General features: G+C 36.2%; 1 protein-coding gene across 1 annotated transcript in view; it reads left to right on the plus strand.

The window, feature by feature from the left end:
* The window catches only part of MCC (MCC regulator of Wnt signaling pathway), a 199,994-nt gene that overhangs the window by 3,431 nt on the left and 172,379 nt on the right, over positions 1 to 24,184 (plus strand). Inside the window, exons 2-3 of the mRNA XM_026673292.2 lie at positions 16,538 to 16,785; positions 22,895 to 23,106. Coding sequence (XP_026529077.1) covers positions 16,538 to 16,785; positions 22,895 to 23,106 — 460 coding nt within the window. The remainder of the gene's footprint in view (positions 1 to 16,537; positions 16,786 to 22,894; positions 23,107 to 24,184) is intronic.

The following is a 24,184-nucleotide window of genomic DNA, read 5'->3' on the forward strand; positions in this document are numbered from 1 at the left end:
GATGCAGGCATTGGTATATATAGAGAGAAAAGAAGTGGAGATAGCACAGAGCCCTGGGGGTGTATCTGATGTGATTTTGCCTAGCTTCACCTGCTGCTTCCTGTCTGTTAGGAAGCTTATGATCTATTTTCAAGTGTGGTCAGGTACAGCTAGCTGGTTTAGTTCAATTAGAAGAATATCTAGAATGATGGTATTGAATGCTGAGCTGAAGTCTATAAAGAGGACCCTTGCAATAGGTCTTTGGAGATTCAAGATGTTGTAGGATATAGTGCAAAGTCATATGAACAGCATCATCTGTCATAAACATGTGCATGTAGTAAACATGCATATGTTTACTAAATATGCATGTTTCATTTTATAAAGGGATTGGTGGTGATTGATAGATACTGTTGGAGATGGGGAATATCTTATGGTCATGTGACAGCCAATTGCAGACAATGGTTTTTCTTAGTAATGGCCGTGTTTGTTTCATGAGTACTATGATTCACTTAATGACCATTGCAAAGATCGTAAAATCAGATCTAGTCACACGGTGCCCTGCTTAATGATTGACACAACTTACAGCCATATTTCTGGGATGAATTATAGTTGTAAGTAGAGAACTATACTATAGTAGGAAGAAACAAAACAGAAAAAGGCTGAACTTCTAGTGCACTATCAACAAAAATGAACTAATCCCAGTTTCAGTAGAGTACATAACAGAAACACCTGCATTTTTCATTCCATACCAAGTAAAACTCATTATTCTTTTCACAGTGAATCACATGGCTTTAATTCACATTGCTTTGATTCCTGGTCTCATTCTGTTTTTTTTTTTTAATTTTGAAAGTGCTTCTATGGGGGGGTGTTCTATTAAAGTACATTCATGACATTTATTTGGTGTGATAATTGAATTTCTGTCATTGAAAAGTAAGAAAGAGAGAGGGAGAGAATTGATTTGGGTTGTTGCTACTGCTATAAATGATGGTAGTTTTATACATACACTTTACCATTAAATTACTTGCTTGGGAGCAACTATCTTTAGAACTGCTTATAAGACTTGTAAATTCTGTTACAATATCTAAGTATCCAGCTGAAAATACCAATATTGTCTTGTAAATACTTTGTAAACAGAATAGAATGTATAGCTTGGCATGGATTCACAGAACCAGCCCCCTCACTCCGCTGCCCCCAACCTTGGGTGCAGTCTTCAGAGTCTTTTCAAAAGTTACAATTGTAATTTTGAATATAACAATTAATATTTGTGAGAAACAAATATATGCTATTAATTTTGATTACTCATATTAGTATAATTTAAATTGAGTCAATCGTCGTTTTCGTCCTAGCTGCACTCACTGTGAAATGTATCCTGCCCTCCAGCACTCTAAAATGTTATTTATCACTTCATGACAGCTTACCAGCCCAGTCTTGAAATATCTTAGAAAACTATCCTGGATAAAGTTTAGACACAGTCTACCTAACTGATACATTTGGAACAGATACATCCAGGATAGATTTCTAAGAAAATAGAAGGAGGCACATCAATCTGCCAATTTCCACCCATTCAGAAGCCTTTTGTGTGTGTGTGTGTGCGCGCGTGTGTGTGTGTGTGCGCGCGCGCGCCTTTGAGTCAGTCTTAACATCTGGCAACTGCCTTGACTAGCCCTGCAGTTTTTTTTGGCAAGGATTTTGAAGAGGTTTGCTACTGCTGTTTCTCAGGGCTAAGAGAACGATTGACTCAAGATCAAGATCATGACTAAAGCAGAAATACAACTCAAAATCTCCTGGTTTCAAAACTACATCAAATCTGGCTCTTTCCTGAAGAGTTTAGCATTAGGTTATTAGGCTGAACATCCTGCGTCTGATTCTGACAATCTATCTGTTCATTTAGAGCAAGGGTCTTCAAACTTGGCAAGTTTAAGACTTGTGGACTTCAATTCCCAGAAATCCTGAGCAAACATGACTAGAGGAGGAATTCTGGAAGTTGAAGTCCACAAATCTTAAAGCTGTCAAGTTTGAAGACCTCTGATTTAGAGTAAGGTTACTCTTCTTTTCATGCATGATTAGATTAATGATTGACTTAAGCTAGGGTATCTTTTTAATGCAAGCTTTGTTTAGTAATTGAGATTTATAAGATACTGGGTGAAAAAAATCTAAAGATAAAGCTCCCTCCCTCTCCCTCTCCTTTTCTCCAGTAAACACTTTGTTCAGAAATGATAATTTCTTCTTCTTTCTCAAGGGTCTTGTACATAGAAATATAAAAAATGATAATTTCTTATATTTCTATATACAAGCCCCTTGAGTTTGCTTCTATCAATATGATTGGCAATTCCTTTTTAACTGGTCATGAAACAGTTTTAAGTTCAGTAAATCTTCTTTCTGAGCAATAACTTTCAAATGAAGCACATCTCAGATACTAGGTACTTACTTGTGTGTGAAGCATCTTCTATAGATCTGCAGCAACACAAGATGGAATGTCTGGGAAGGTACATATACTCTGTCAACTCTGATCTCTCCAGCCTGTTTTGACTACCTTGTTTTGAAATGCAAGTTTTCAGGCATGACTTCCTCTGCTTTATAAAAAAAGCAATTATAAATTCAGATTAGTGAGGAATACATTTTCTTATACATGTGAAATTTCCCCTTTATATTCTGGATATTAAAACTTACAAATATTTTCTATTTCTCATGCATGTTATATTCTTGTTTCCCCATGTGCATTTGTGAATGAACTTGTTTCTTGGCTTAAAAGCTCTCATAAACATGAGTTTTATGGAGAATTGGTGTTTATTCTTGTTCTAAAGCAAGTACTTTCCTATTGTATGCAATTTGGTGTACGGAGACAAGCTATTTGCATACTTAATGAAGTTATATATGGTGTCTCAGCTGTGAAAGGCTTTTGTGGTACATTAAATTGAAAACTCTTTGAATACTAGCTGGGTAATAAAAGCTACATATGGAGAGAAAAGGCACCTCCAGAGAGAACAGTTAATTTTCATACTATGAATAGTTAATAGTTAAGACATTACTATGAATAGTTAATAGTTAAGACATTTTAAAATGTGAATTAAAAAAAATACTGATTGATATTAAAAAGGAATTGCATGTGGCAGTACAGGGTGTCATTTCAAATTCAATTAATGAACTAATGCTTTAAAATATTTCCTTATAATACAATGAACATTTTAATAACTGTTGTCAGAATAAAGAACTTGCAATTCTGAGCATAAAATAACAAAAATTAGGTATAATGAAAACTAAATATTTCAATATATTTCTATACCAATGCCTATTTAAATTGGCATTTTATATTTGTCCTATTGGGAAAGAGAGTTAATATTTTTAATAATTTCTGAACAAGAAAATTTGGATTGTATACAACACAGTTTCAAAGATGCTGATTGTTTCCTGCAAAAAAAACAAAGTTACAAAGGTAATCCCAAATCTCTAATGATTAACTTCTAAACCAGTGGTTCCCAAAGTGGGTGGTACCCTGGGCGGTGGGATGCCTTAGGGGGGCATTAAGAGGCAAGGGGGGTGCTGGAGGTGGGCCCCTCAGGGTGCAATTCAGGGTGGGATTCTACCGGTTCATTACCGTTCCCGGTAGTTTGGAGAACCGATAAAACAAGCCCCTGGTTGGCCCTGCTCCTCTCCGCCCACTCCTCTGGGTTCCCTGCCCAGTCAGGCTTATTGCACAGGCGCTGATGGCCACAGTGGCGCGTTGGAGAAGCGGAGCAAGCAAGGAGGTCGGTAATTTTCGCTCCAAAAAGCATCCAGATGCCGTTTCTTTTCCGGTGCGGCTGGAGTTCAGCCACACTGAAAAAAACACACAGCAGCTGGACGCTTTTTGCAGGCACAGGGGATCAGTGCAGCGCTGCAGGCGGGATTCATCCTTCCCATCCCAGAAGCGCTGCCTGCACTGAGCCGTGATAGGTTTCCACGTGCATAGGGTCAAGCCAGCTGTGAGGAAGGTCTCCTGGTGGCTGGCGGGGTGGACCCATGGCAGGGCGGTTCGCCCAGTCTGCCGCTACCTCTGAGTCACCCAGGAAGTTCAACGTGTGACACCCAGACCCATGGAACAAGAGAGACGGAAAACCGTGCTTGTTCCGGTGGCGGCCGGAGATGAAGCCTCCATGGGCAGGCGAAGGGGGTTCTCTCGGGGGGGCAGCGTTGCAGCAAGGAAGGCAAGACGTATGCGTGCCCCCTCGTTACGCCAAGATTTCCAGCAAAAAGGCGGCTTGGTTTTGAAAAGCAAAGGAAAACTTCTGGCTTTCACGCTAAATCATGGTTAGTTGAAGCACAGCATAAATTAACCTAATTATCTGGGTTAGGTAACCTATTAACCATCCTGATGGTTTAGGTTTGCATCGTAAAATTACACCAAATTATAAGTCGTTAACCATACCTTCAGCATCTCTAGTTTACACCAGGCTAGATTTCAAGATGTATGGTAGAGCGGCATTGAGAGCTGGGCAGCATTCAAAGTTCATAAAATATTATCGATCATAGAAAGAAAGGGGTAGATAAGGAATATCGTTTAAAGATGGTGACATTTGTACTGTATAGTATAGTATTTTCACGTATTCCTTCCATCTGCACCAAACTTGATTGCAGGAAATACGACTTCAGCAACAGAGTAGTCAATGTCTGGAATACTCTACCTGACTCAGCGGTTTCTTCCCCAGACCCCAAAAACTTTAACCTTAGACTGTCTACTATTGACCTCACCCCTTTCCCAAGAGGTCTGTAGGGGGCTGACCTATTGTTTCTTTTATTTTTTTATTTTTCTTAAATGTATCCATGTATTCATAACTATGTTTTTACTTATACCTATTATCTTGTAAGCAATTGACAAAAATAAATAAATAAATAAATCTTTGTTTGATCTCCTTTGAACTGGTTACTATCTGTCCATTAGCATCCTTTACTACCCAATTTGTGGCTGTGACCTCCTTTTGAGTTCAGAGAACTTTTGGATAACTTTCCTTGGTTTTCCATGTCTGTTTCTTCAGTGTCTTTACAGATATTGTTCTAATACTGCTTGTCTCTGCTAACAACTCTCTGAAATTCTGTGGTCTTTGTCTTTAATTTTGACTTAGAAACTGGGAAACCATGAATTGCTCAATTGGGGATTAAAGCTGCCTGGGTCACTCTCTCTTAGACCAATCTACCTAACAAGGTTGTTGTAGGGAATAAAGGAGAGGTAACATAGCTTTCAGTAATATACAGTTAAGGTGTGCTATAAATATAGGAAATAATTAAAATTGATTTCATTCCATAGTGTCTCTGGTTTTCTATCAATGAGGGTCAGCAATTGAACCAGTGTAAATACCCTTTCCTATTTAGTACAGCAAATAATATCACAGATAGTCCTCAATTTACAGCCACAGTTGCTCCCAGAATTATGTTGCTAAACAAGTTGCCTAATGCCTAATTTATGCAGTCTAGCCGCACCGAAAAAAAGACATGGAAGCTGCAGGCATTCATGACAAGGGTGACGTGGGCTGGTGGGGAGCCCAGCAACAACTATGGCTCAGCCCTGGATTGCCTTCCCTGGCAGCCAACTGCAGGAGGAAGGTAAAAGTCATGGCTGTGGGACGACGAAAGAGGCAGTGGGGGAAGAAATGGGGAGATTAAGGACCGGGGCCTCTGAAAGGGGAAACAGGGTGATGTAGGATTAGCCCAAGTCTTTGACAGATTAGACCACACTTGCCTGGGCAGAAAATAGGTAGCTAGGTTAAGGAAGGGATAGAGAGAGAGGGAATGAAAGAAAGAGAGAGGGAAAGGGGAAGAGATAGAAAGAGAGAGAGGAAAGAGAGAGAGAGAGAGAAGGAAAGAGGGAAAGAGAGAGAAAAAAGAAAGGGAAAGAGGAAAAAGAGGGAGGGAATGAAAGAAAAAAAGAGGAAAAGAGAAAAAGAGAGAAAGAAAGGAAAGGGAAAGAGAAAGAGGAAAGAGAAAGATAAGGATCAGACAAGAAAGTAAAGAAAGAAAAATGGACAGAGAAAGGAAGATAAAGGGAAAAAAGGGATAGACAAAGAGGGGCGGATGGATGGAAGGAAGGGACAGAAAGAGGAAAAGAGAAAAATAGAGAAAGAGGGAATGAGAGAAAGAAAGAAATAGGGAGGGAAGAGAAAGTGAATGGGATATGGAGGGCGAGAGAGAGAAAAAGAGGGAAAGAGACAAAGAGAGATGGGAAAGAGACAAGAAAAAAAGAAAGAGAAAGGGAAAGAAAAAGAGAGAGAAAGGAAGAAAAAGGGTAGACAAAGAAAGAAGGGGAATGGAAGGAAGGGACAAAAAGAAAGAGAAAGAAAGAAAAAAGAAAGGGAAAGAGGAGAAAGTGAATGAGATATCTAGTCCAACCACCTGCTCCAGCAGGGTTAGAAGGGAGTGTGCATGTGCATGGCTGTCAAAACTCCAAAAACAGGTCAAGTAGCTCTGGGGAGGTCAGTCATAAATTAGAACACTTACTCAGCAACCGGCCATTAAGCAAGGACCACTTATATTTGGTTTGCCAGTCACATGGCCACCTGGCCACGCCAACCCAGTCACATGACCACCAAACCATGCCCATCCGGTCATGTGAGCAAGCCACGCCCACCCAGTCACATGACCACCAAGCCATACTTACATAACCAATTGTTAAGAAATTTAAATCCCACCCCTGGGTGGGGGGCACTGAGGATGAGTTTTGTAGCACCAAGGGGGCAGTGAGCTGAAAAAGTTTGGGAACCACTTTTCTAAACCCCTAGAGCAGGGGTGTCAGACTCGATTTCATTGAGGGCCGCATCAGGGTTGTTTGACCTTGGAGGGCCGGAGGGGGGCATGGCTGGGGTTGGGCGTAGCCAACTCGACATCACTCATGTCAGGGGCACCTGTAGTGGCCAAGTGCTGAGGCAGGACTTCCCTGAGACCCTCCCTCTCATTATAACTTCTTCCTTTCTTTTTCCTTTCCTCTTCATTCTCCTTTCTTTTTCATTCCCCTCTTTTCCTATTTTTTCGTTCTTGCCCTCTTCCCACCTTCCTTTCTTTTTCTTTGTCTTTCCTCTTTCCCTTTCTCCTTTCCTGTCCCTTCTTGCATACTCAAATGCAAAGGGGGAAGTATTTCTCATTTTGTTTTGTTTTTAGTTTTTTTTTATAGCACTCAGCAAAAACAGAGTTTGGGGGTGCGTGCAGTCCCCTGAGTTCTGTTATCAGCAGCAATGGCCTCCTGCAGCTCTGTGCCAGTGAAGATGGAGCTCGGGAGGCCACACGCAACACACACCCCAAGTTCCATTTTTTTCCTGGCAGAGGCACTGCAGGCAGTCCTTTGCTATTTCCAGGCCAGCCCCGCGGGCCCGATCTAAGCATCATACGGGCCAGATTTGGCCTGCAGGCTTTGAGTTTTACACCCCTGATGTAGAGCATTTTAGAATTGGTTAGTCTTCAACAACAAACTTAAATTTCAGATAACGTAACAACTGCTAAAGTAGATTTTTTTAAAAAGTGATTTTATTTATTATAATGAATAAGAATTTATTATATTCATAATCTATTATTACAACTAAGCATAGAACAGATACTATAGAACAACAATTGAAACACTCATTTACTATAATGAGTCTGACTAATATAAATGACCTTATAAAGTATGACATATAATAATAAACCCTATGTCAGAAGTCCCCACTGCTTTTGTAGCCAGGAACTTGTTCGTGTAAGACAATTTTTCCAGAGACGTGGAACACCTATCCGTCGTACTCCTATGAGAATCTAATGCCTGATGATCTGAGGTGAAATTAAGGTGGTGATGCTAGCACTGGGGAGCAGCTGCAAATACAGATGGAGCTTCACTCACTTGCCTCCAGCTGTGCATCCTGGTTCCTAACCATGCCCTAAATGATCAAAGTTCAGGCAATGATTTGTTATAAAGAAATTTCAGAGGAGCCTAGAAAAAAGATGTTTTCCATTTTTTTCTTCATAATTGCTTTCAAAGATTACTAAAATTGTTTTCTCAGATTTTTATGTAGAGCTTAAAATGTAATTATGTATGTACATTCTAGATAACTCCTTAAAAAAACCTACAGGTTGTTAATTACATTGATAAGAACTAAAATGTTAATAATTCAAAATTATATGTTATACTTTCTCTGTGTTCTTCCAGAATGATAATTCATAACAATATTTTATTTTGACTTTTCTGTCTATACAGTGGATTATTGTTGTTTACGTTAATAGAGCATATGCATCACTTCATATATAAAATTTTCCACATACATGCCAGTATCATATTAGAACATGGAGCAATAATATATTTTTCAAACTTGTTTCTCATTATCTTTCTAATTTTAGTAAAAAGTAGCTAATAAAATAGGTTAATTGTGTCTCCGACTACAGGATATTCACAAGTTAATAAAATAGAGATGTAAATAAACATGTATGGGTTACCAGTTGCTGAAATTCTTGTGACAAAAAATCTGGTTAATAATCTGTGATAATCTTGCATTCAGATTGAGGCAATTGGCAGAAGCTTGACAATAATTGCAACAAATATTTTACACCTTTGAAAAAGAGGTAATCTTGCTTAAATTTCATAAACTTTGACCAGCTTTTCAAGATCATTTATTTAGCTGCTGCATTTTGACTACACAAATAAAAATAACCATTTAATGGCAAGGAAGGGATAGAAAATGAACTCTTTGTAAGGAATTTAAAAAAAAGAACTTGAGCATTGTGCATGCCAGTTGGAAAATGTTTTTCATGCAGTAGGTGACAGGTGAGGCTGGAATTTCATCTGAGGGGACCATAATAGAGTAATGGCCTTTCAAATATGTATGTGTGTGCATATAAAGTTTAATAGTAGAGTTAAAAAAAAACACCCACAGAAATTAGAGTAATGGTTTTATAGTGAGAAAAGAATCCACATTCAATGATGATGATTAAAATAAACATAACAAAAAGGGGGGAAATCCATATAAAATCACTATTATTAATGTAGAATTAATTCAGTCCTTTAACTTATTATATTTAGATCACATGGAAAAATATTGCTGCATTTCTCATTTTTAAACCATAAAGCCATTTGAGAAACAGAAGAGAAAAAATGTTGAAAAATGAATTCAAGAAGTAAAGTTCATGTTTTTTGTTACTCAGACCCATTTATATTCTAAATTTGAATATTTCAATTATTTTTCCCCATCAAATATATAACTAAGTTTCACTTTTTAATTTCTTATAAAATTAAGCTGTTGTTTTCTCTTAAAATGTGGTACCACTTAAAGAAGATAAAATTTCAGATAGCTTGGTGGCTGCTAACACATCTGGGACATTGTTGAGTTAATACAATAGTGCATTTAGTGACCGTTCAAAATGTAAACACTGAACTGGTAGTAACACCGGTTGAATCCCACCCCGATATATAATTTGTAATTAAATTACAGCCTTTTATTATGCCTAGCAGTCTTCAAAACAGAAAACAAATATCTTGATTTAAAAAAACCTAGATCCTAATATTTTTGAAGATGTCAAAGGTATTATGCATGTTTTCCAAATGGGTTCAGAGAGAAATAAAGGCAGAAGTCTCATTCCACAAAAATATAATTGTTAAAATAAAGGCCCCATGATAGAGGCAGGAAAGCATTTCTGAGATGAGAGATCCCTGGCAAGAAATCGGCTGAACCTGTTAAAAATTGGAAAGAATGGTTTGGGGAGATACTGATCTACAGGAGGTCAAACTAAATAATGTAGGATAACGAAGTCCACAAAAATAGTTCTATGCTAAGAACTAAAATGGGGTTGAAGGGTATGTAGAGAATGCAGAGACTTCTAGTAAGGAATACATAAATACAGAAAAGAACAGGTCAAGTTATGTGACACAAGGGTTTCAATGGCTTTACACAAATGCATATAATGCATATAATGTATGGACATATTTTAAGAAATACATTTCTTACTGCAAAAGACAAATGAGATTTAGTAGGTATTGCTGAAACTTGAGAAATGATGGAGAATGTAGATGATGTTACATCTTCTATCCTTCCCTCCCACATATTAAGGCTGCTGGTACTATTATGCTGACCTATGAACTGTTTTCCATCCTCCCCCCACAATCTTAAACATAACCCTTGAAGTTCTCCATCTATAACATTTGGCCAATATATAAAAAGACATTCAAGAATCAATCTTTTGGGCTGTGTAATACTGATAACAGTATGCCATTGAACTTCCTTATGTAGAAGTCTTTGAAATATAATGGAACTCTTCTTTATTTTGGATTGCTTCCATTTTATATGTTCAAAGAGCTCTTTTCTTTTCACAGCAGGCCAAATGCCAAGCTTTTTCTCTGAGAAGTTTAAATCCCTAACAAGTTTAAATCAGTACAAATGGGAACAGAAGTTAGAAAAAGTATAGGGAAATCTTTATTTTCTCTTTTCTTTCAAGTATGGCAGAAAGCAAAATAAAATAATGTAACTGTGTATTTTAGGCAAGATGGCTAGCAATGACACAATCTTTGTACAAGTCTAAGAAATTGTCTAAGAAATTATGTAAAAAAATTAGGTGAACACTTGTTTTTTATCAAGTATCTCCAAATAGGGCTAGAAATACATTCAAGCTTGGGCATCATTCTGTTTAACAACCACATCCTCACACAAGCCAGAATGACCAATCTGCACTATAGAACTCTTTATATACTGAAAAGCTGACACATAAAAATATAAATCATTTTAGCTGTTAATACACACTGTAATTCATATCAGGACAGAGGAGGCTCTTATCCCTGTTTCTGGGGGTTTTCTAGAAATCAGAATCTTGACACTACAACTGCAGTCACAAAATCATTAACAACAGTGGTAGGATTGGAATAACTTAACAACTGGTTCTCTGGCTGGGTAGGTATGGTTGGTTGGTCATGTGACTGGGTGGGTGACATCACTTATCACACCCAGCTCCGCCTCCAGGCCAGTTGCCTCAAAGGCAGAGATAGAATTCAGCCAGTTGGGGCTGATCCCACCACTGGCTGGCCCTGCCCCTACCTGTTTTTCAGCCTGTTTTTAGCTTTTTGGCCATTTTCAGGCCTTTTGGGGGCAGTTTTCAGATTGCTTTTCAGGTCATTTTTGGCCCAAAAATGCCTCAGAAAACAGGCTAAAAAACAAACGGGCAGGGCCAGCCAGTGGTGGGGTTTGCTGAACCAGTTCACTCAAACCAGTGAACAGCCCACCTCTGATTAACAGCTTTGATCAGTTTAGCTTTGAAAAGGAATGGGTTATTTGAAAATACCATTCAAAAAAAGGTTGCAAATAGTCTTCAATATAAACATAGTTGGGTATGTGGATATAGATTTGATGACATGCCATATTCTGAATTTCTACGGGAGTTCCAGTTTGAACATGGATCAGTAGAAGCCAAATTATAGCAGTAATTTTGTCAACCAAGCCAGGCTGCTCAAACATGTTGGGATGTGGTTTGTTGACCAGCTATTCAGAGACAGAAAATTAAGCTAAACATCAACCAGTTCTTTCTTTTGAAATTAATAATGGATTTATTATTTGATTCAAAATATAACTTGCTAAGAAAGATCAGGGCATCATTGAATTGAAGGCATGATAGCTGATGTACTGGACAACCAGTTACCAAGCAACTTTCATCCTGGTTTCATAAGAGATTAATCTTAATTTAATATTATTGCATTTTATTATGCTAAATTGTTAAACATAATAAACTAATAATTTTAAGTTAAAACATAAATTTATATTAATTTTGAAAAGTCTAAATTAATGTAGCTATATAGGATCAAGACAATCTCAAGATTGATAGGCAGAGTAATAAAAAGAAAATAGAGGGAAAAGCCTGAAAATTATTTTACAGGTAGCTACAAAGCTACAAACATATTATTTGAAAGTCTTCTTTCTTGTCCTATTGCTAAAAAATAAAACAAGACTATTTCAAACATTGCCAATACAACTATGCTACTTCATGTATGGAATTTTTCAGTAATGAGCAATGTGTATTCAGTATTTTGGTACTGTTACCTTAAAAGTTTAAAACAAATACACACACACATGTATATATACAGATAGATGGATGGATGGATGGATGGATAGACATAGATATACTGTATATTAAAATTATACATATATTTATATAATATATATGTAAAGAAATATGAAAAAGGTTATTATGACTATCATGACTATCATTATTCTGTATGTACACTGAGAACTTCTGTACTGCAGAAATTCCTTATGTGAAATGGAACAGCACAGCACCACCTGCTCGCTGCCGCCAAGTTGTCTGTGCTAACTCACCACTGCCAAATGGTCCAAACTCCGAACTGCCTAGAGCTTGGCACAGCACTGGCGTGAAAATGGAAAATGGGCTCTGCTCTGCCTACCTGCTAGTTCACCCTCCCAGCTCTCTCTTCAGTCACCCGCAGTGAGTTGTCCCTGCGGTGAGTTGGCCATATGGAGTTGTTCTTCAGCAACATGGCGGTGGTGAGTTGGCAGTGGCAAGCTGGCTGTGCTGAGTTGTCCTAGACCCACCTTGTGTGTCTAATCAGACTTGGCTAAATAAAGTATTTAATTCATGAAATCCATCCATCGTTACTTCCTTTTTAAATTTTTCATTAGAAAAACCATAATACGTTTCCAATCTTATGTACTTTAAGTACTTACTGTTTTGTCTCTGACCATGCAGGTCAGTTTTATCATTTCTGTCAATTCTAACATCTTCACTATCCTTTCCTCCATTGTGAAAGTTTTAGTTTTTCCAGTTCTGTGTGCATCTGTAATAATTATGTTGCAGTTCCTAATCATCCAAATGTCTTTCTTGTTCTTCTGTCAAACATTAGACTGAATTTTAATCTACCTCCAGCAATATACTATAGAAAGGTATCAACAACAGTGTTATTGGGTTTCTACTAATATGCATCCCAGAAGGTTGTCTGCAGCCTGTTCCATTACCCTTGATAGTCCTTATCACTAGTGCTAATAGTTTACTTGCCCCAAGTGATCAGTGACAGAAATGGGAGAAATTACAGCAGTCACCATTTCCCCCCAATCTTTTCCTCCTTTTCAGATTTGAATCTGAATGGCTAAAGCATACAGGCAATGATGATGAGGAAAACTTGGAGCAAACATTAGAAGCTAGAATATTAATTGTGTCATATAAATGTTTCAAAATATTACTAAAAGCCAGCATTGCAGGGATATTTTTTACCAATCATGAACAATTTCATTACCTATTTTTCCTTCCCCCCCAAGTTTTTTTTTAATTTCAATCTACACATATACAACAATATATTAACAGTGTGGCATCAATATATCATACGTGTAGGCAAGCTTAATAATACCAAATATCTCTTAATACACATATTCACATTAAATCAAAATCCTTCATGGCTTATTTTCAACATTTCAATACTTTCTCCTGTCAAGGTGCAAAACGCACCAAGTCATTTTTTTTTTTTTTTTTTTTTTTTATAGACCATATTAGTATAGTATACACTTATACTTATTAGAAACAAGGCAAATCAAATACATTAAAAAAAAAAAAAAAAAAAAAAAAATATTGGTTGAAATACGTAGTAATTTCATTATTCAATTTCCTCCTCAATTTTTTTAAATAAAAAATTATCATTTGGCAAGCAGTATAGTTCCAGGTTTCACATCTCAATACAAACATGAGCATATTTATCTATTCATTTTGTTGGTTCAATTTCATATCACATTAACCTTATTAGTGTTAAATATTAAACTTATCCAATTCCAATTCATATTATAACTTATTTCATTTTTCTTAGGATATTCTCATATCTTATTTTACAACGTTATTTGAAATTCTCATCTCATTTCTATGTTCATTTCCCATATTACCTTTTCCTGTCATATTTGCAATTTTATCAATCCTTATTTTATTAATTTAAAATTGTCCCTCCTGGTTTCTCAATCACCTTATAAATCATTTATACATTACAAAAATATTGATCTAATCAATTAATTATAGCAACTGATATTAATCTTTCCATAATGGTTCTTATTTCATCATCTTCCACCTTATACATCGCTAATCATCAGTTAATATATGATATTTTTATTATAAATTCCCAATTTTGTATTTATTCCATTAAATTCCATGTATAGTATAGCAATAATTCTTTAGTAACAGGAAAGAGAGAGAAAAAAAGAAATAAACTAAAAAGAAAAAATCATATCAGTTACATACTATTTTCGGTACTTATTCATATATATCACAACATATTACCTTGTGGAATCTTCTTCCTATCCTCTTTTTTTTCCCACCCATTGTCTCTCGCTCTTTTAACAATATAATTTCTTTTCATCCTCGTTTGCTTCCTGTTTCTTTTGAGTTTCTGGTCCTTTCTTGTAATTCCCTTTTTCCCCATTCTTATTTGTCTCCATTTCTCATTCCAATTATTAACTTTTTCTCCCTCCCTCCCTCTTTTGATTTTTCTTTTGAACTTCCCATTTCAGCTTTTTCCTTTTCCTTTTTTCCATTTTCTGAACCATTTTCCCTTTTATTATCACATCAGACCACACATTTTTAATTGTAATTCCTTTTTCCCCCTGCTTAAAAAATTGTTGATCCATTTGTTCTTCAACGCTGGCTTCTTCTTTGTTAAACTCCTCCCCCTCTGGTTTACTTTGTTCTTCTACAAGCTGGGTCACCATTTCTAATTTCTATAATACATAATTCCATATTTCAAATTAATTTTCATCATTTCCCTTATATCTTGCAAATCCGATCTCATTTCAACAAATAATTCCTCCATTGTATCTTCTCCTTTTTCCTTTTCTTTCCTTTTCCTTAATAGATGTATTCAGTCCCAAAGTCCAGTATATTATTTCAGTCAGTGTCTTTTAAGTTTATTTTCAACAATCAATGTCCTTAAGTCTTTCTTCCAAAACTTCAAGTAGGCCCTTTCTCAACAGTTTCCCACAATCACCGGGTGATTCTATGTCAATATTTTCAAGTATCTTCCCCTTTATAGTATTCTAATGTCACTTTCCAGGATTTTTATTTTTTATAATGGAGTTCCTTTTACTTTCTTTTAAGTTCCAAAGTCCAATTCTTAGAAAGACCAAGCACCTTTTTAAAAAAAGGTCACTGAAGTTTTTCCTGTACCATCAGGGGGAGCTCTTGAGCCTTTTCCACAGTCCACTCCTTTCTTAACATTAGCTTTCTTTGTTAAATATAGTACTTTTATTAAATTCGCTAATTTCAATCATTAGCTATTATTTCTTTTCATTTCAACACACTCAATTTCAGCATTTAGTTATGCCCTTTATGTGCCAATAATCCAACAGTTGTCCAGTTTAACCTTTGTTATGTTCAAATATTTTCCTTTAAATTTTCTCCTCCAAATTAATCCAATACAATAATTCAAGCCAATTTTATAAATCCAATTTCCTTCTCACTTCCTTTGGTTGCAGCTTCCACACACTTTCCAATATAGTCCTTTATTTTTAATACTGGGGTACCTCAAAATCCATGCATTTTGCCTGGTTCACACTCCACTTGCTACTTCTCTCCAGCACCATCTTAGTTTCCTGGGTTGTTCTTCGTCTTCGTGGTGGCCATTTTAAGACCACCACTACCACTTGCCTTTGGAAGGGTTTTTCCTGTCAGGGTGGGGAGTTGCAGCTCCCCTCAACCGTCCAGGCAATTCCCCCTCTCTTCACCACCCTCCAGGGTGGTTCTGGTCCTGATTAGGACCCTCCAGCAAGTTAGCTTGCAAGTTAGCTTGAAGCGAAACCGCACAAGATCGTGGACTCTGACGACGAGCAAACCGGAAGCCCATTACCTATTTTTCCAATACAAAAGGCAGTCAACAATATTATTATGCAAAATTTAAAAATTAAAAACTAATTATAGAATAAGTTATATTAATAGGCTCAATTCTCACAAAAGTGTGGAACATGCACACAAAATAATAGAGAAAAATAGAATCCTAATGATTTCAGAGGGAAAAGTTTGACATACTTGAAATCTGTGTCTTTAAATATTCATAATTTTTCATTTTGTTTGTGTACTGTATATATTTAAAGCGTTTTTGTATGGGGATGTGTGAAATGTATTCCAAGTACTTCACAGCCTAGTTTAAGATAAATAAAAATTAACATATACAGTATATATATCATACAGAAATACTTGTGGTGTTATTTGCCAGTATCCTGATAGAGTATTTTCCAGATAATAAACTGAAATGAGGATGTGGGAGAAGTATATATATATTGAATCCAGAAAATAGTTTTCTTTTTTGTACCACCCTATTCTTCTTCTCTTATATGAATTCAAAGATGGCATCATTTCTTCTTATTTGAAAAAGCATCAAATCTTTTTAATAAAATGAGATAGGATGGGCAGAATCTTGATTGTAGCAAAAATACTGGAGTATATAATTTTGTTTCTTTAATCATTTGCTCTGATTGAAATTGGTTATCTTTAAGATCTCTTACTAAGAAAAAAAATAGCCTTCATTAACTTTATTATATCTAAAATAATAGTGGACATGTTGGCATTTTTTTATTAAATTCATTTTGGATATTATTTTTTCTTTCTTTAGGAATGATTTGCTGATGGTATGTCGCCAACTGAACATGGAAGAATCTGTGATTGAGATAATGCATCAGCTTGGTGCAGATGAACATGGAAAAATTTCCTTTCAAGATTTCATACGATGTCGTATGCAGCTTGTGCGAGAAATCAGGAAGGAAGAAGTGGAACTTTCTGTGAAATTGGATGACCCATGTAAAAAAAAAACATTAAGGGATAGAGTAGCTTCATGGCCAACCAGCAGCAATAACAGTTTAGGTCAGTGTGGTTTAATTATATATATTACCTAAAAGTCCAACACAATTAGGAAGATTAACTACAATATTTATATGTTTAATTTATTTTAAAAGATTGATGGAGAATCAAATATTTTGAAATCTGGTTCAAAGTCCAATATGAAATAGCTACCACTATACTTGCAATATTATCTATATTGCAAATTATGCTGATTGCCTTTAAATTATTACTAACTAAAAACTCTAAAGATAAAATACTATCTTTTGTATGTTCCTAAGAATCAGTCTGTTGCAGGTATAGTATATTAGAAACCACTAGACATATCTGGAGTTTTGAAAACATAAGCATTGTTTTAAAGTAACTGCCTTAGTGGTCATCGCAGTCTTAAATCATTCCTTGGCTAGAAGGTACTGTATTTTTCTGAGTATAAGATGCTCTGAAATATAAGACGCACCTAGCTTTTGGGGAGGAAAACAAGAAAAAAAAATCTGCCTCCCAGCTTTCCTCCTTGCAGCAAACAGCAAATTGCCTGGTCAGCTTCAGCACAGCCTGATTAGCACAAGCAGCTGGTTGTTGGTTGGATCGGTCTCCCAACGATCAGCTATTTCAGGCTGTAGGGATCGCCATCACCTATTGCTGCCCCTGCGCGCCCCATTTTCAACCTCTACGTCCAGTTTTCAGCCCATTCTAGGCAGCAGGGATAGGACCAGGTCAAAAATGGGGCATGCAGAGGCCAAAAACAGAGCGTGCGGAGGCCAAAAATGGGATTCGGAGGCCAAAAATGGGGCATGCAGAGGTGACAATAGGCGATGGCAATTCCTGCAGCCTGAAACAGCTGATCGTCAGGAGACTGATCCAACCAACAATCATCTGCTTGTGCTAATCAGGCTGTGCTGAAGCTGACCAGGCTGTTTGCTGCAAGGAAGTAAATTGCTGGGTGGCAGAGGCTGAAGGATGGGGGCCAGCGTGTGGGTGGGGCTTAAGCAACATTCACTATATAAGACGCACAGATATTTCCACCCACATTTGGGAGGGAAAAGTGTGTCCTATACACCGAAAAATATGGTATATTGAAATTCCACCCTACAAGTATTTCTCGTCTTCCAGTATGATCCCATATCATTCTGTTCAAGACAGCAGTTCTGTTCAAAAATGAAATCCTGTACAAGGTTACTCATACTTTCTTCTGTATTTAGTGATGTTTGTTCACTTCTGTGTTCAATACTTTGGAGCATTTGTAAACATGACATATCACAATTATCAATTTGAAAATATTAAGCAAATATCTGGAAGGAGAGATATCTGGCTAAATATATTTCCGAAGTAATGGGCTACAATTTTCTAATTTTTTTTAAAGACCAACTCTGAGTATAGGCATGGCGTAGAAATGGCCTCGCAGATAGATATTACACTTGAAGCCTGTCCTTTAAGATGCTATCTTTTTATTTGTTTAATATGAGGGGTTTCTTTTAGATACACACCACCAGTATAGATAATATTTTTATCTATCCTGTGTGGCTACTATTACAAAAAAAAGCTCTTATTTATTCTCACTTAACACCTATCTTTAAACCTATACCAGTCTATACCAGGGCTGTCATACTCCCAGGCCCTGGGCCGGATGTGTCATGCGCTGGCCACGCCCATGCCCGGTTTAGCAAAGGGGGGGGAAGTCCCGATATATTACATGACACCACCATGACGACATGAGTTTGACAGCCCTGGTCTACACTATACAATTCCTATACTGATCTCTATGACTTCTGTATGTGCATATCTAATAATCCTTAGAATCCTAAATCAGTTCTTTTTTATTTCTTGTTGCAAAGTCTTTAGCTGCTATTTAGCCAACTTCTTGCCAATTGCTGCTGAAGCATTGGCTTTGTATAGTCATTGGGGGAGGCAAAAAAAGGGTGATTTTAACAGCTACTGGCTGGTGTAGACTGTAACCATCTGTGCTGGAACAGAGATACTGCCTGGCTCCCCTTTCTCTTTCAAGAATTCTGCTATTGGTTTGTTGGATATCTATCCCCACTTCTCCTTCACAGGTGTCTACTATGCTACACTTTATCCTGGCAACTGCTCCACATTTGTGCCTGCAATTTCTCCTAATATTTCTGGTCTCCTATACAATAAGAATCTCCTTCCAATGTGCATCATACTCCTGTGTTAACAGTGTTTTCCTTTGTGATGAAAGATAGAGTGTGCTTTAATACTTTCCTAGTGAGGAAAGTTAACAAAGGAAAGGAAGAGGTTGAAATGACTGCATCAAGGATCTCCTTCCATAGTGTGGTTTCAAGAAATTTGTAGTAGAAGTATTAATTCTTAAAAGATACGATGTTGGTGACCCTGAAACTGAATTTCTTTTTACTAGTCTCTGTTATCTTCTATTTGATAACTTGAGGCAATTTCATTTCTACTTTGTATGAAAATTATACCTTTTACCTTCCTACATAGCCTGTATGTATTCTGGCAAGTGGCAACATCACCAAAGATGAGAAACCTGTGAATTTCAAAAGTTGCTGAAATAGGACTTCCAGACCTTATAGCTAGTATGGTTAATATGAACAATGCTGGGAGATTTGAACTGAAGAACATCTATAGAACTCCATGTTTCTTGCCTAGGTTATATATCTCAAAACAGTACACCAGGAAGGGGAAAAGTATATTCCCTACATAATACCATGTAGTTTCTATTTCCCTTAGTCCTATATAAAATATAAGCATCAAGTTCTCTAATGAATTTTTTATTTAAAAAAAAAATCTTTCACATAATGAAATGTCTATTTAAGTTCTGTTAGAACATCATAATTTTGACATTGCTTATTTAATGTATAAAGAATTGGCAGTACAATTTGAAGAATTACTTATTACTTATTGTGACAAATTAGTATTTTTTTTCCATCCTTTTAAAACTAGTTAATAAAATAATCAGATTCTAATCCTGTTGTTTTCCATTTGCTTTATAAAAATAGCTTGAGGCATTAAAATGCATTAAAATAAACCAATCAGTTTTTGGGTAGTTTCTATTTTTATTAATGAGATTTCTATGCTGCCCCATTTCAGATTGATTGAGCAATGTACTGGTGCGGGGACACATTAAAAATGAAGAAAGGCAAAGCAAAGAAGAGATAACTTGTCATAGTAACAAGTTTTGCATGTAAATGAAGCTATTGTTTGTATTATGCATATTTGGTTTGTTCTGCTTCCAAAGCTTCTGTTGGCTGGTCTTGGTGTTATCCTACATGGCATACTGTTATCGATGGATGAATGGATGGATGGAATATAAATAAAAGTGGAGGACTCTTGTATGCATCAGATCTTACTGGGGACATGTCCTATTATATAAATGATAAGTTAATATTTTCTGCTGGTTTTTCTTTTGTTCTTACTAGAAGAAGTCTTACAAAGTCTGGTAAAAAGTTCCTAAGAGATTGGAGAAGTGCAAAAGATTGGGAATCCAAAGATTTTTCATCCTTTTCTTTTTCCTCCACATTTGGGGATATGTGCTTGTCACCATCAATGAGTTCCAGCTGTGTAATCTGGCAGAGAGGAGAAAATGGATTTATTTATATGTTAGGTGTTTAATCTGCCTTTATTGTATTAAAAGTAACTCAAGACATCCTTCCTCCTATTTTTCCTATAAAAATAACCCAATGAGGTAGATTGGGCTGAGAGAGAGGGAGTGGCCCAAGTTCATCCAGTTGGCTTTTCCATAAGACAGGATTAGAACTCAGTCTTTGTTTTCTAGTCTGGTACCTTAACCACTAGACCAGTGATGGCTAACCTTTTCCACGTTGCATGCCAAAAGTGCACTCGCGTGCGCATGCTCGCGTGCTTGCACCCATGATGCAATGCGCTCGCGACTCCTCTGTCCCTTGCGCATGTGCACATGACCCCCCCACCTCTGTGTATGCTCACACAATGCCCCCCGCATGCCACGTGCTTCTGCGCATGTGTGCATGTCTCCCACATGCGCATCTCCCCCTGCGCATGCACGGCAGATACCCAACAATCAGCTGGTTGGCGGGGGGCACACACATACGCAATGGGGCTCTTCTGGGCAATCTCTCGCGTGCTGGCAAAAGTGGCTCTGCGTGCGACTTCCTGCATGCGTGCCATAGGTTCATCATCATGGCACTAGACCAAATTGATGTAGCTGAATGATTGATGTAGCTAATACTCTCCAATCAGTGTAAAGAAAGGAAAGGAAAGGGGAGAGGGAGAAAGAAAGAAAGCTTTGCTTCCCCCTTTCTTTCATTTTTCAGAAAAGATCCCAAAACATTTTGGTTTTGTAGGTGTATTGGGAATGTATTTCGGAATAGCTGCAAGGAGATGCCTGACCATTCATATAATGGCTACAATGGCTACATGACTAATAAATAAAAATCATTTTATTAGAAGCTGTCTTGATGCTCCCTAATGCTACTAACTTCCAGTTTACTCTAGGCTTTCTTTCCAGGATAATGGACATACTTTCTACCTTTCTGGAAAGTACTGAACAATAGGTAACCACCACTTTGATTTAAGGTAAATACATATGCTTCTGTCCATAATGAGAACTGACACAATAATTCATAAATTATTTGTAAACAAGTAACAATCTATCTTATCTTTTATCATTAAGTAATATATTTGCACCAAATAGTTTACTTTCTGCAGTATTTTTACAACAGATGAAATAAAAGAGCTACACAGTTTATTGGTAAAAAATTCTTTTTATTTTTCTTTACTTCACAATATTTATCAAAATATTTTTCATAATTTAAGAGAATTATTTTTTTATCCAACATGGCAGAAATCATATTTATCAAAGAGTGAAACTAAAGTAAATTCAAGATGATACTGTCCCAAGAAAAGAAGAATAGACATAAAAAAACCTCACATAACTCCATTACCATATTCTGAATGAATCTGAGATGTTTTTCCTGTTTCATGCAGTAGTTAAGTTATTGGGAAAGCCTACATTTCATTTCTTTCAACAATTGCACAGTTAAAAGTTCAGTGAAAACTGTGGGTTCAATGAAACTACAAAGCCAGCATTTCTAATAATTTCCCGTAGAATCCTCTTTGTATATCTAGGATAGTGGACATAGTTTTACTTTTGTATTGTGTTAGTTTCTTTTTCAGCAGTTAGATACTTTTCAATGAATACACTTTGAGTGAATTGCATTTTATTGATGCACCAGTGCAGCTGTACTTGAAAGTAATTAACATTATGTGAAGCAAAATAACCATTATGCATAGAATTCAATAAAGATTTTGGCCTTTAACTCCTGCCTCAGCTCAATGTGCTGCAGCTGTTCTTCAATTGTTCAGATGCTGATATAATTAAATGGGTATTATGATAGTTATGAGTAGAGAAGATGCAGCATGACATTTTCCAACAACACTATACATGCTTGTCTTCCATCTATATTATATTAAAATATCCAGTAATTGGTTTTTGGATCCTAAATGTAAATAAATAATCTTGAGATGTTATGAATACATAGGTAGGGTATCTCAATCGAGGGGTTACAAAGGGCTCATTAGCTTTCTGGTGATAGAGCTGTAGGTTAGAGCAGCCAGAAAATAAAATAAATATATAGTATTTCTCTTGATTATTTGATGATAGTGACAAGTAATCTTTCTCAAAATATCAGGAAACTAGACTGTTTTTCTGCTCAGCTGTCTCTAAAAACAGATTACCAAAGTTTTGTAGATATTATTACGGAAAATTAGAAACCTGTGTCCCTCCAGATGTTTCTAAAACCTATAATTCTCAGTATCCATTGCTATGCTGACCAGTTGGTTGAAAATGACCTTGATCCTTTTTAAGAAATGTTAATAGTGTACAACAGCTCAACATTTATGCATTGATTTATTTTTCACCAATTTTTAAGTTAGGGAATGTTGTACATTTAATATGTAACTGGAATTGGTTATATAATTGTGTACTTGTTTGCTTTATACTCAAATTACATATTTTAGATCTTTTTAAAGTATGGTTTTAAAAAAACCTCACCATAATCTGATTTATCAAGGATAACTGAGTATTAGCCACTTGAATTTAGAAATTGGAGAGTGAAGAATATTTGTTTGAAATTATTGCATTACTCTTTAAAAATAAATATCTTTTTCTATCCAGGTGCCATTTCTGGAGCTAGAGAGAGTTGGGAATATGATTCTAGAGCTAGAGATCTTCAAAGCCCTGATTTACATAGTTGTTCAACTTTACAAAAGCCATTTGAATATGGTGGGAATACTATGAATCAACAAGTTACCCTTCAAAGATTGCTTACACAGACCTCCAATCTAAGCAATTCAGTCGGAGGAAGTTATCTAGAACTTGTCAACACTGTAAGTACTACTGTTTCAGATTCAATTCTTTAAATTTGTTATATTCCGCCCACTCTCAACTTGGATAGTAATTTGCATCAATTCATAGAGATTATCAGGCAATTACTTTATAAACATGCCATATATGGCTTCAAGCACAGTTTTCTGTATCTATTTCCTTCCATGTGATAGCTCTAAAGTAATAACCCTATGCTTTTATCAAAGAGACTATTCCCATTTTGGTTTGTTTGGTTTTGTAAATGTGTATCTAGCATTTGTTTTGTTACGCATTATTACTATTACTTAAGAAAGACTCTCAAGCGTATATAATTTCAATTTTATTTAATCGTAAATTTTATTTTTATAACTATATCATTGGTGCTTGGAAAAAAATTAAATTTAAACTGGGCAACAGGCAACAGAAATCTATGTCATACAGAAATTAATCCATTCCATTATTTAATATTTAATTTTATTTTTCTTAAAATATCAGTGTTTGTTTACTTTCTTTATACATTCTTGATGTGTAAGTATAATAAACCTCTTTACAGAGAACTATATTTAGGCAAAAATCTTGTTTGTCCTGAATTGAGCAGATTGAACAATTGTTTAGCAATGCTTTGATACTTTATTTAGCGTATGGCAAATACATGGACTTCAAATGTTAATGTCCAGTCCACCTAGCCATTCAAGGACAGGGTGGTCTATGTTGAAAAAATCAGACATTGGGCTGATGTTAGCTCTTGATGGACATTTGGACACAATGTGATGGATGTTTTGTTGAGGAGTACCACAGTCACACTGAGGAGTAGAGTTTAGTTAATGACAACAGTAAAAAAGATAGAATGAATGTGTCTTTTTTGTCAGGGAAATAATATTAATTATGACAAATGGAAATATATGAATAGAGAGATGTTCTAAAGATGTTTTTAACAACAAAACATCAGTTAAAACCAACTGAGTGGTTAGGTTACAACCAGTTTATAGAAGAGAGGTCAAAGAGATGTTAATACCATAACCTCAAGTAAGGCAGAATTCTTGATCTCAGAAGTTTTAAGATATGCGAATGTCAACTCCCAGAATTCACTGAGTAACACTG

The sequence above is a fragment of the Notechis scutatus genome, chromosome 2 (assembly GCF_049901735.1).
Source record: "Notechis scutatus isolate UNSWTSFEM ecotype Mainland chromosome 2, rNotScu1.2, whole genome shotgun sequence".
Classification (NCBI taxonomy): domain Eukaryota; kingdom Metazoa; phylum Chordata; class Lepidosauria; order Squamata; family Elapidae; genus Notechis; species Notechis scutatus.